Source organism: Triturus cristatus, chromosome 3_2 (genome assembly GCF_964204655.1).
Source record: "Triturus cristatus chromosome 3_2, aTriCri1.1, whole genome shotgun sequence".
Lineage (NCBI taxonomy): Eukaryota > Metazoa > Chordata > Amphibia > Caudata > Salamandridae > Triturus > Triturus cristatus.
In genome coordinates this window covers 133216490-133230473 of record NC_140584.1, presented here as the reverse complement: position 1 = coordinate 133230473, position 13984 = coordinate 133216490, and the positions used below count along the sequence as shown (strand labels likewise).

General features: G+C 44.9%; 1 protein-coding gene across 7 annotated transcripts in view; it reads right to left on the bottom strand.

Moving 5' to 3' along the window:
* NCAM1 (neural cell adhesion molecule 1) overlaps window positions 1-13984 on the bottom strand; it is a 723973-nt gene that overhangs the window by 300506 nt on the left and 409483 nt on the right. For all 7 annotated transcript variants that reach the window (XM_085647346.1, XM_085647349.1, XM_085647344.1 and 4 more), the window contains exon 3: window positions 8414-8629. In XM_085647346.1, the coding sequence (XP_085503472.1) occupies window positions 8414-8629 (216 nt within the window). The remainder of the gene's footprint in view (window positions 1-8413; window positions 8630-13984) is intronic.

The following is a 13984-nucleotide window of genomic DNA, read 5'->3' as shown; positions in this document are numbered from 1 at the left end:
TACCAGTGAATAATTATCATCTGCACATCACTGAGTACTTGATTTTTTGATCCTACTAAAAAAGGTTCCACCACACTTCAGAAGTACAAAAGAGTGCTTCAATTTTTGCATCTTAATTGATTATATAATCTGAAAAATAAGTACAGTCTATTTAGATACATTTAAGTTGCGTTGTGTTAGAAAAATGACACCCTACACACTTTCCTTTCACACTCCTTGAACTCCAGCAAGATTGTCACATAGTTCACTTTACGGAATGTGCATGGAATGTGCTTTTCACTTGGCTGACATCCTGCCTTCCAGGACAACCAGGACAAGTTTGCAGTGTCCTATAGGTTGGAGAGGAGCCAGATGCGATACAAAAATCAACACACTCTCTCTACCTGTGTGGGAAATGCCCAGGCCAAGAGTGGACCCTTCTGAGCCCATCCGTGCCCAAACGTAGCAGGGCCGCACCTCGTGTATCGGCATTGACATTGAGGGTGGTCATGGATAATTGATGCCATTCCATGATGGGTAAGCATAAAGTTGCGGAAACAACCAGAACAACTACCAGTAGCAGCACCATTGATTGATTTATTGTGTGGGCTATTGGGATGTTAACCTAAGAGACTGAATTAGCAGAAAGGTGCCTTTCGAAGAAGGGGCTTGTCTAGAGTGGGACATTGGACGAAGACTGTTACCTAGCCTCTGCTCCTCCCTTTGTTTGGACAGCTCTGAGTAGTCATACAGCCATAGTCTCCCTCTTATCTATTAACCAATAGTCATCATGAGCCAGTGGCCAAGCAACAAGAGAAAGGCATAGAGACTACCTACCACCAGTGAAATAGGTGTTAATACAGAAGGAGGTTAGCTTTGCTCCGGCCCGATGGCTCATCAAAAGATTGTGTGAGAAATTGGACTCCTTATTTAGCAATCATGTCAAACCATTAATAGAAAGGTTGGCACAAGCTGAGACATCCTTGATCAAGTTGGAGGGTTCAAGGGCAACTGTATCTGCAAACACCACCATAGCGCCCCATATCAGGTCTAAGGCGACTACGCAGGTGTAGCCAGTGGGGATTCAAAGATGACAAACATACCCACTACCATCTTAAATGCTAGTGTTGCAGATAGAGATTAGACCCAGCTGCGAACACTGTAATGAGCGAGGGAAGTGGTCAGCTGCATAATGACTCGCATAATAGGTCATTGTCCCAGCGGTTGCTTCTCCAGAAGTCTGTCTGTATGTTCAAACTCTGGCTACCGTTCCTTCATTAGATGAGGGGGCAACTGAGAATACAACCCAATTCAGGAATTAAGTCACCCATTGGCTCAAAAACATCTAGACCTCAGCCCAGCCAATTTCAACAAATATTTTTGGGGAGGCAGGTATCATGGACTGGATTTGCCCTGAAACCATTTGTGGGGGCGGGGCATTATTTTAGTTAACTTTAAAAAACCTACATGGTCAGCTACTTGCTTTCCTATGAGCTGCAATCTATAAAGTGGAACTAAAGATGTTCTGGTATTTCCTCTTAGGTATTATTATAAATTGGCTCTATTTTGTTCTCAAATACCTTCAAACTTTAAGCGCTCAGAAGCTCTCATGACTGAAAGCACTAACCCAATCCAAAGTCACTTCTTACTTTTGCAAGACGCAATGGACATGGATTGACAATCCCAGCAGTTACACCCCAGCATCACTATTGCAACAATTGACTCCAATCCTAAAACAACTCAGGCTATTTCTGGAGACATGACTTTTCTAAGCCCAGGCCTTGTAAAAATAGTATTCTGCTGTTCATCTTTTTCACCATACTCGTAATGCTAATTACTGTATTCTGTTTCCTTCTATTAATCATTGAAGCACAAGTATTTTTCTCAAGAATTACAATGATTCAGTAAATATTGGAAATGCATAGTGTGTAGTTATTTTCTTGTGTATCTCTGGTTATGCATATGTAACATAGTGAAAGGGTTCTAGATCTGTTACCACGATTTCTTTGGTGAATCAGAGTTGTCTTGTTCTGGGTTGCATACACATTTGTTAACCTGGAGGGTTAGGGGTGCAGATGCTGCGCTGTGAGCTAGCAGGACTATAGGGCAACATATCATTAGGGGTGCTCAGAATCAGTCTTGCACCAGTCCAACGTTTATGTTGTCTTACAAATACACAGTCTTACGTGAGAAAGTACACGGGCCTGAATCTTCAACTATTTAACGGCAAATATGCAGATGCCAGCCACTGGCCACTGTACCTAGCCTTGTAATCAATTACGGAGAGAGAAGCTGAGATTCATTTGGTTTCCATCCAATAAGCAAGTAATCACAAGCGAATGAATCACTTGTCCTGTTTATAGCCGGGGTCCTGGGTTCTAACCATCTTTAAAAACCTTCATTCACATGAAAGCCGTACGCGCGGTACATCTTGGTTTTCTGCAAGGATTGTTACGTGAAAAGCATCATCATTGGGTCTTTGGTATGCTTTCCTCCTCCTGGAGGGAGACCAACTGGTATTCACAGTTGTGATCAGAAATAGTGAGGGAGAGTGAAGTGTGTTTAAAATTACCTCCATCTATCAGGCTACTTTTTATTGTATTGATGATGGGGTAAGGCAAAAAAGAAAGATGGTGCGTGAATAGAAGAGTTACTGTTCTATAGCACCTACTTAAAAAGTGTGAGTGGTCGACATGTTTCAGCCCTTGGGTGCCCAGTCAGGTCGTTGGGCTTTCTTCAGGACCAAGTGGTTGCACGTTTACTATTACGTGACTTGCGTCGGTAAGTAATGCACTTACTCTTCTTCTTAAGTGTGTTTATTCGCACAGTAGTAGTATAACCTAGTCGTAACTGTAACTCATTCTTGTGGCATTTTCGCACTGTCGGGGACAGGCGGAATGTGCTATCTCTCTTGCTCTCTCTGAGAAATCCTGCAAGTGACTTGTGATAGCTCCATCTTCCCACGTGAATGAGGGTTTTTAAAGACGGTTAAAACCCAAGACCCTGGCTATAAACAGGACGAGTGATTAATTCTCCTTTGATTACTTGCACTGTACCTAGCCTTCATGAACCTGTCTAGCGCATTCAATCACGTAAACATGTCCAAGCTTTGGCCAGTATTGCCTGACAAAGGGTTGGATGCTGCCTTGGTAAATTTCTTACATTTCTTTCACCTGAATTTAACTGTCAGGTTTAGATCTGGAAGGAATGGTGAGTGCATGGAATTATACGACTTACATTTATGAGTCATAATTTTATTTTCTGTGGACACGATGTACCGGTGATTGGTCAACTACAGATTCCACCATTACATTACGCTGATGGTGTTGTGTTGTTGGCACGCACACCAAAGACTTTGTCTCAATTATTACTGGGTTTCATCAATTTCATGATGGCCCTGGACATGGAAGTTAATTACACCAAATCTCATATTATGGTGTGTGTGCCCTAAAAACCAAGGGAGACCAACAAGCTGTCAGTATTAACTAACTTTCAATACTTGGGGGTTTGTTTTTCGAATCTATGGGATTTTTACAATTCAATTTAGATAAAAGGTGCCGTAAATTTACAGTCAATTGTTGTGGGAGGTTGGAGCTAAGATGACATATCCAGTAGTCAAACTGAATGCAATTATTTTTGCAGCAGACTCCCATTTCAGCCTCCATGCTTTCTGCACTTTGTCTGCCATGAGGAACTGGGGCTTACTTATATTAGGGATCTTATCAAACTTTCACCTTTGATGCTTTGGTTGTCTTTATGGAACAGCCTCCAAGCAATTTTTAATCAGAAGGCTTAGCTGCGGTCTCAGGATGAATAGTTTTCTCTGAGATCGCCCCAAGAATTTAGAACGCCTTGCCCCCTACAATCAGACTGAATCCCTCAACGGCATCTTTCAAGAGAGTCAAAGTATTACTTATGAACACATTTCTGCCCTAGATCCTAGGATCTCCTCCTGTCAATGACACTCATGACCACCGCTCTCCTCCTCTGTTATTGTTTTTGATCTATCGGCCCTGATATTGTGTTGTATCCCCCCTTATCTGGGTGCTGCCTTATTCTGTATTTTTCTTGACTATATTATTGAATTAATTTGTCTCTCCTTTCTGAACAATTGTAAAGCATTCTGATACCCGCAAGGGTCATGTTCACGCTATATAAAACTTTCAAAATAAATAAATCAATTGAAACAGAACAGTACAACACTGCCTTCTGGGTAACTCACTATTTACGCTTTTAAAAGTCATTGCTTTCAGAAGTCATTGGGGACTTCTTCCTGTGTAACATTTTGGTAACAAGGGTCAATGAATAATGTGAGGAGTTTTTTATTCTGTATTTATTTAACTTCATGCAACTGTAGAATGATCCTTACTATTCTGATGATCTATTCACGTTTCTAAGATGTCCTCAGACAGGACACAAATTCAAAGGTGGCATGCGGCGCCATGCCTCCTGATGCGAGCCCCCTCGACAATTTGGCTTCTGTAAGGCACTTACCCTGAATCATGCTCACTATATTGAGGCCCATGCTTATTTTAAGGGGGAATATTTCAAAACAAAAAGTTTCGCCTTTTGCTGTAGCCTTCAGAGCATGGCAAAGGCAGGTCTTGACAAGTGAATGGGGCGCAGGGGCCAGCTTTCGTCATCATTAACACTGTGAAAAAGAGGCTGTGGCCTGTCCTGAATAGTACCTATGCAGGAGACACTGTTACGGGTGCCTTCCGCCCTTCCTTTCCAAGCTCGCGCCCCGAGCCTGCCTAATGAGACAGCAGCAACCCCGGAGCCGTGTTTAGCCAGCGCGCCTTTACACTACAGCTAAGCCTGCTTCCTTCGACAACACCGAGGGCATCTCGTCCTGATGATCATGCGTGGAGTCCGATTTGAAACGAAACTAGCCCTGATGCATGGTAGTCTTGGGTAGCTCGCAGTGCATCGGTGCTGCGCCTGGTAGGCTGCAGGCGCTGATGTAAAATGCTGAGGAATGAACCCAAGTGATGGAGTTGGCACAGGAGCCGCCAGGGCAGCGTCAGAGGCCCGCTGCATCCGCTCTTAGAAGCTCTGCCCCGATCTGCCCGTCTGGGGAGGGAAGAGGCACAAAAAGACATCTACATCTGCCTCGACAGGTCTGTCTGCACCTGCGCGGGGCTCTCCTCGGGGGCGCTAATCGGGGGGGATTTGGCAAAGCTGGCGCGGATCAGCCCAGGAGGCGCTTTGTTTTACTTTGCTGTGGGAAGGGGCGCCCAGGCTCGTTCCCAGATGTTCTACTGCTGATAACGTGGGAGAAACAGCGACCTCTACCTCGATAAATGCCCATGACGAGTCCCTTTGATAGTTCAATATTAAAGAAATTGGTTTATTTTGTGGCAGGCACGGAAATACTGGCGCAGTCAAAGAGGCGAAACGTAACGCATCGGATAAGGAGTAAAATATACAAATGGGCATTGGTAAGAATAACACCATTTTGGTTTAAGACAATTTAGCCGCGTCCTCAATCTCCCTCTGCACTGCCCGGCCCTGTCTGAAGAGGTCCCATTCGAACAAGGTGCAGAATGTCAGTTTGTTGCAGATGCACCATCAATGCACCCAGAGGCCAGTGGAAGTCTTTCTAGGAAAGGATCTGAAGGAAGGAGTGCTATCAAGATGCTCACGATTAAAAGGGGGATTTCCCGGAAGTTAGATTGAACTAGGGAGGAATGTCACACTTAAACAACTGTCCGCCTGTTGATATACACAAATTCGAGGTAAACGTATACTTTTGTAATGGGGAGGAGGAAATTAGTGAAAACCCTCAGAACCCATATAAAAGTCAACCTGTGCAGAGATGCATTGTGGGCTTTCCTCATTATGAACCCTTCTGGGCACTCTTGGGGTAAACGCACAGAATGGAAAGGTCCACAAAATCAGCTTGCAATCCTCTGCGCTCAATACTAGATGGCGAGATTATGCACAGCATGTGAATCTGTTAACGAAGCGTTGCTAGGCCTCGCAGGCGAAGAGGCCAAAAACAACGCACGCACGCGGGTAAAGTCGAAATGGAGGGAGGGCAGGTGCCCCGCCTCCCTTTTATTGGCCATATCACGTGACCTGCCATAAGGGTAGAGAGTGAGTGACAGACTTCTAGGAGAGGGGCTGTCTACACAACATGTGTCCTCGTGGACACAACAAACACACAAGTTCTGCAATAAAGATTTTGGGCGTGCAGCTGCAGATAAAACGTCACACATCCAGTGGCGGCCGGCACAGGTAAGAGTGGTGAGGCGGGGCAGGGCGCGGCGCTGCAGGGGGAGGGGGCTGACAGACGACGGAATCAGTATTATTTATTTATTTATTTATTTATACCAATTCAGTCGTCTGTCGGCTTCCCCCTTCCTACCCCAACCCGCCCCACCGCGCTTACCTGTGCCGACCGTTGCTGCATCTGACTGTCTCCGCAGTACTGAAATCAATGCATTGGGTGCAAGTAGGCAAATCTGCTGCGAGACGTTCATTATCTTACTACACCACTTCACCTACAACAGGCGCACGCCAATTCTGACCATAAGATTCCAACAGTAGGAGCCTCTCTGCAGACTTCCGTTCCCATACACCTGTCTCCCACACAAATCACAACACACGCCAAGGATGGAATGGTGGGCCTTAGCAGTCACAGCTTTGCTGATCTGGAACTTACTATGGCTCACCCTTCAAGTTACAGAAGACTATTTTGCTTTCAAAAACAATACTTGGCTATTTCCTCGACTATCTATCTCATTATTTTTTTGACATCACCAGGAAGCATTTCACAGGAAATCTGGACTTTAGAAATACATACAACACAATGAAAGCCTTGAACAGCAAACATAAGGAACTTGCTATGGCTGAACCACCAGTGGATATAAAATAACTTATGAAGATTGAGACAATGCCTTCAGTTTGCATCTATGTCGGGAAAGAAGTGACAATCCAGTTTATATTACTTTCCAGTCTTTACAGCTGAGAATATCTGCCTGGTTGCTTGATCAGACTGAACACAGCCCATGTACCCATTTGCACCACAGCCACATTCCCTGGACGATACAGAGCGATAGTCGTAAGGGCTAGCGACATGTTCATGACAACGTGATGTGCATCCTCTTATCCCCTATGACCCCAGGGTACTCACTCTGAGTGCACTGACAGCTGCCCTGCTAAACCCCAGGAAGTCCTCAGTGAGGCTGATACAAGGGATGGGTAAGGGATTGAGGAACACCTTAAGGAAGTTAGCCTTATGGGCCAAACAAAACATAACCAAACCAAAAGCTAGGCTGATGAAAGATCTTACACAATGAACGTGAAGGTATAAATAACATGTGCTTATCTCATTCTACTGATGTCTTTATAAACTGCTACAGACAAACAATCTTATGGGCTTTTGGGTCTACTATGCGGGCACTGCCCGCCTTGAGGGCTTGGCAGGTAGCTTTTATTTCTTGACTTTTAAAAAACCCTTCCAACAGAGGAGGGCTATACACGCTTTGGTGTGGGTGACTGCCCGATGAATAGGAACCTCTGGAATAGCTGCAGCGAGGATGTGGGCTAACAGAGAAACGTATGTCAATAAAAGCAGCAGGCGTGGCTTGTACAGGTAAGAGCGGTGTGACGAGGGAGTCAACAGACGACGGGATAGGCAAAAACATAAATAAATAAATAAAACCACTTACCTTGCACTTGCCACATCGCGAGCACGAGGCAAGAGGTTTTATTTATTTATCTTCCCTATTTCATATCCTGTCGTCTGTCATCTGCCCTCCCTCCATCCCGCCCTGCCTCACCACTCTTACCTATACTGGCCGTGCCTGAAAAGGAGTGCACAATTTACAGGAGAAAGAACACAGTTTAAACAATGCCCCGCTCCATAAATGGCCCAAGTCAGGCTATATAGTCATTCCTTCAGTAGAAAACAGCTGGAACAGCACAATAGGATAGGAGTCCCACACATAGGCAGCCTCTCCTCTTATCCGAGATCAATATCTGTGCGATGATCACAATTTGACACTGAATTAGCGACCTAAAGGAGGTCAATTCACATCTTCCTTCTTCTCCTCTCTCTCGATTTTCCTCACTCTTTCTAAAGGAAGATATTCTAACCAAAACCAAGAGTTGAGTAGTTTAACATCCAAGCGTGTGAAAGGAAATCAAAGTAGAAGAAGGGTGGGAATGAGAATGTAGCGGTAAAAAGAAGGAGCCAGAAAAGGAACGCAGGGAGTGTTTTATGAAGAGAGAAAGCCCAACAAAAAGACATAAGCAAATGTGAGTAAGTGAGAACGAGAAACAGAAAAGGAGAGAATGAAAAGGAGACTACACAAACCCAAACCAGATGTATCTCCTCTTCAAACCAAATTACTCTTATATACCTCCCTTCAGTACATTAAAATCACAGAAAATAAGAAAACAAGAACAAAAAATATTAACTCCTTACGGTAAATTTGCACGTTGACAGTGGCCTCCACTTCTCCTTCCCCTTCTGTCGTGACAACACATTTGTAGATTCCAGCATCATCGATGTCCACATTATAGATGGAGAGAGTTGACGAGACTTCATCATTTCGTACAATGGAGATCTCTTGCTGGTTTGCTGAAATCTTTTCTCCACTTGGAGAAAACCAGAAAATGTCCTTGGCTTCCCCGCCAGTCACTAGAAACCATCACAAAGAAATTGTGTTAAAAGTAAGATACAGAAGGTAGCTACAAAAATATGCAAATATTGGCAAAGCCAATAGGTCTAGGTTGAATGTTTCTTATAGACTCCGACGTTTAAAAAGACTTTTGCAACTGAAAATAAATCAAAAACGATTGTATTCGCTGTATAGTGCATCTATGTGGTGAATAATTGAATGTGTGACAATTCTGTGTTCTTCTAAGATGTAAAATAGTCCCTCATGAATTGGAATCCAAGCCCACCTTCGTAGGTGGAACTGTACACCAACGAGCCTTCAGCATGAAGCGAAACTATTACTCCTCAGGGACGAGCTATGGTCCACTCTATGTATATTTTACAGACTTGATAACAATAAGCCCTGAGGAGGTCTGAACTATCAAGTCCGACCTAACAAGAGCCAGAGAAGTCGCCAAGGGCAGTTCTAGAAGCAACAGAAGCATGCAGGGGTATGTGGAAATGAAACATGTTAGTGATTGTCACACGCATCATCAAGGCATTACTTAACAGGCGTTATATGTAGCAACGGTACACATATGCAGCAGTAGGTTGCATAAGAACAGTGGAATTGAAACTTCCCCTTTTAGAAAAGGCTCCTACAGCACTCCATATAGGAACAAGGTTGGCGGATAATGCAGAAAAAGAAAATAAATGCAAAAAGAACTATTGATGGACAGAATGCAGAACAATGTCATACATTCACCCCAGTACAGAGACCTGGGCCTAAATCCATCGTTTTTTTGCTCACCATGCCATTCCAGTTTGGACCCAGCCATATACAAATCAGTCTTGACCCTGTGCCCAATGGGAACAGTCCAGCCCGAACTGCCAGGCCAGGTCCTCCCTGGACTGGAAACAAGCATCCTAGGACCGGTTTCGGGGTTTCACCCCTCTTCAGCCAGGATAGCTTGATTCCAGTGGCATGGAGAGCACGGGACTGGCTAATGAGGGTTATGAACCCGAAACCGGTCCCAGGATGCTTGTTTCCGGTCCAGGGATGACATGGCTTGGCATTTCGGGCTGGACTGTTCCCATGGGGCACAGGGTCAGACTGATTTTCATATGGCCATGTCTGAACTGGGGTGGTGGAGTGAGCTAAAGAATGATGATGGATTAAACCCAGAACAGTTGACTGGGGGTGAGTGTTTGATTTGCTCAAGCGCTCCGTCCATCATCCCCTTTGGTATCGAAAAAGAGAATAGACATATAGTGCAGTGTCAAAGAAAAACCAGCAAGAACTGAACGGGAATCAGACTCTGCAGTAACTGAGGTTTAGATTTAAGACAAAATGACTGTGCTAAGGCAGAATGTCAGTGTTCCTTACATGAATAATGTGAATACTGTATCACTTGAAACTGATGAAGGGATTATTGGAAGCGACTTGTACAATCTGTTGGCCAAATTAAGGCATCAACTCACATATGTTAACATATGACCCATGTATACAGCCCACATCAGGACGAAGTACAAATCACTTGCAGAAGAAGTCATTAATCATCAGTAATGCCTTTTTCTGGTGGACACTGTACACGACTGCAGATTCCTTCTCTTGTGAATTCTCCAGATGCCAGACTGGCTCTGTAAACCCATGCTCTAACCTCTCTGCGCAACTGGTGACACCTTGATCTCTGGCGTGGTTTTTTCCCGCCCCTGGAGATAATGACAAGGAGCTGCAGAAGGTGCCAAACCTGCACGTTGACAGAATTTATCTTTTTCCGTCAGTGAGTTAAAGCTACGTTTGGACCTCATTAATACCTGTAATTCAAAACCACAGAACGGGAAGGTGGGCAGGCAGGGAAGACTCTGCGGTTGAATAGAGAATTCACCAGAAAGAACATTACAAAGGGTAAGTAACTTATTCTTCTGATGGACTCCTATGATCACAGTTTCCTCACTTTGTGGAACGACATCAAAGCAATGCCCATACAAGGAAGTGGGTCTGGACTTTTAATTAGGTGGTCCTGCAGCACTAAGTGGGGAAATTGCCCTCTCTGTGGACATGTGAATTTATGCAGAAGGGCCTGGTGGAAGCATGGGCACATGCATTTCTGGGTGTGTGACAGATGTCCACAACAGGAACACCCTAAGCTAAAGCAGCAGCCGCTGCCTTTGAGCTGATGGAATGAGCACGAAGGACCTCTAGAGACCTGCCCTTGGCACAAGTTAAACAGGAAAAAGGGTTGTATGCGGAGGTGCAACAGACAAGGCATACAACCCACCGAAGCAGCATGTAGAAGTGATGACAATGACCAACACGGTCTGCAGTTAAGAGTCTCAGAGCACATATCACGAGTGTTAGGACAAAACTGAAGTCGCACAATTGCACTGCGAAGGGAACACTGAGAAACAGAAGTGAAAACCCTTTTAAAAAAACACATTACAACAGGTGATCTGAATAATGGGGACTGATCATAAAAATGAGGGAAGGATTAAAGGGCCCATAAGTAGCCCTCAACATAGTTCACAGCAAAGCCTTGAAAGGCCAAAAATAACATGAATAAATGTAGAAACACACAATCTTGCCTACAGTGTCAACCTGCTTCTTTCTGAAGCTGGTCACAAACTTGGACAAGCAACGTTAATAAACGGATTTGGTGTAAGGACCATGAGCAGCCGAAATTATACCAACCCCTCAGATGGTAGGACGATCAGTGCCACTCAACAGCTCTGCTCCATCTCTACGCTTGAGGGTACAGAGTGTGGAGGCTCAGCAGCAGCATCTGCCTTGCTGCTGGAGCAGAGGCCCTCCAGAAGAGGAAGCCAAAGTGGAGGCAGATGACCAGGGTCAGCTGTTGGGAGTACCAGACCGTCCTGACCCAAACCAGGATCACCGGAATAAGCTGTGCTCAGTCCCATCTGACTTTCTTCAGGACGTACAGGATCAGCAGCAGCGGCAAACATAGGTGTAGGAGGCTGAAGTTCCACAAATGAGACATGTCTCTAAGAATCACTTGAGGAGGAAAATCCAGAGAGCAAAAGGATGGACAGTGAATACATTCAATTGCAGCGAATAGGTCTACAAAAAATAGGCCCCACATGAGGAAGATATCTTGTGTCAAATCTGAATGCAGACGTCACTCATGACTGACAAGGGACCACACTAGATAATTTTTTCAGGGACATACTGTGACGTACCAACCACCACCAAAGTCGCACAGCTCCAGACAGAGGGCACAAGACCCCACTCAACCCTGCTTGTTGCAGTGCCACATGGTGGGAGTGTTGTCGGTCAGCGCATGGATCAACCTGCCCTTCATGGGAGACTGAAGGGCCTTGTTGGCTACACAGATTTCATGTGGCTCCTGAATATTTATGTGGTGGCTCTGCTCCATCTGAAATCTGAGAGCTCTGATCTCCAAATGGCTTCCCTGGTACAGAGATGGTACATCTGTTACCCCATGTAAACTCTGGAGGAAGCAAGCAAAACAGCTTGCCAAAATTCAAATTAGTATCCGTCATCCTCCACCAAAGATCCTGACCAACCTCATCTGAGACGTGGATTCACCCATAACTGCAGCCGCAGAATTCAGGAAAGGGCCCACATATGGCAACAGGTTTGAGGCATCAGTAGGATGCGCAATACCAAGAGCCCAAGCAGCCCCAGACCTACCATGGCTGGGACAAAATCTTTCACCTGGAACATCGGGATCAGAGCCTGAGTATCCCTGGCTTATTGCAGGGTGGGAAAGGGTGGGTCAACTGTGTTAAGAACGGCACAATATAAGGAATACACTGCACCAGGTGGATATGGGATTTGGGATCAGTGATGGAAAACTCCAGGGTAGATAGTAATGACACCATCATCTGCAGTTGGCCTGGGATTGCTTTCGGCAGTCCGTCATCGAGGTGTGTGAACACGTGCATTCCCATCCGGCGAGGATGCGCTGCAAGCACCAAAAGGAACCTCATAAAGACCCCATGGCTTGACAAAAGGCAGAAGGGTAGTATGGTAAATTGGAAGTGGTCTGACTTCACTACAAAGTGGAGATAAATCCTATGGGACTGCAGGACCAGCACATGAAAATACACATCCATCAGGACCAGGGACATCCACCAGTCATCAGGATCCAAGGCATCCAGAATCTGAGTATGTGTCATCAATTTTAACCTTTACGCGTTTGGAGGAATGAGTTCAAGAGTTTGAGGTCCAGAAATGGTCTTAGTACCCAGTACTTCTTTGGGACCAGAACTTACAGGGAGTAACTTCACTCCTTTCTCTTCATCCGGTACCAGTTCACTTCTTGGCTAACTGATCGAATTTATAATCCGCTTTCTAACATTCATGTACAGCAAATGGAATTGAGAAGCAGAGAAAAAAAATCAACTGAGGGAGCTGGAGCATTAGTAACTATCATTTCTTTAAGGCTACATTAGTCTTTTCGGAAAACAGCCTAGATCCATCAAATGGCATATCCATAAGGGAAGTCTGGACGTTCCCTGAGAATCTAGTGAAAAACATCCAGCCATGTCATCTAAAATAATAACTTATACCAAGGATGCAGTGTCCAGTCCAGACCGTAGCACATTCTTTGCAGCATCCTGACCATCATGTCCTCTTTGAGTCACAGTATTAAAAAATACCACATTGCCAGCAAAACCTTTTGCACATGCAAAGAGCACGGCATTATGACATTATGCTCCCGGAAACTGCATTCAGAGTGTACTGCCAAACTGGCAGAACAAAATACTTTTTTGCCCAAAGCGTTGATCTGCTTTGACTCTCTGTCAATTCAGATTTACCTTTCTTTTGGGAGGCCTGTACCAGAAGGCTTTTCGAGGCCAAAAATTTGGATCACCTGGCCCAGGCCTGTGGCATCTCACAATAGAGCGACTCAAAGACGAAGCTAACAGTGGTTTTGACCAAGTGAGTGAGGCCTCAGTTGAAAGCAACACAGACTCAGAGGGCTAGATTGGAAACGTTCTCTGAGGTTAGCTTTAGCCTCTTCTCTGGGAGCAATAATTTTAAGACTTCCACAGACCTGTGAACCGCCTCTATAAAAGAGGCGCTTTTCAACATAGGAGGCCTTAAAGATGAATACAGGGCAGTCAGCAGAGAGATATCCATCTAAGCCACTGGCTTTTTGCAAATCGAGATTGGGACTAAAATCTGTTCAATGAGCTATCAGAAAGTTATCTGCTGCCTCATCATCATAGTCATCATGTGGGACACGTGGGAGGCCCTGAAATCTGTCCGAATCTGACCCAAATTGTACTGTACTGCTGCCAAGACAGAAGGACTGGGGGAGAGCCATCATCATCAGCATAAGCATGTGTTTTAGTAATCATGTAACTTGACATTTGGGGGCTGTAGCTGATTTTGGTTATGGATCCTGG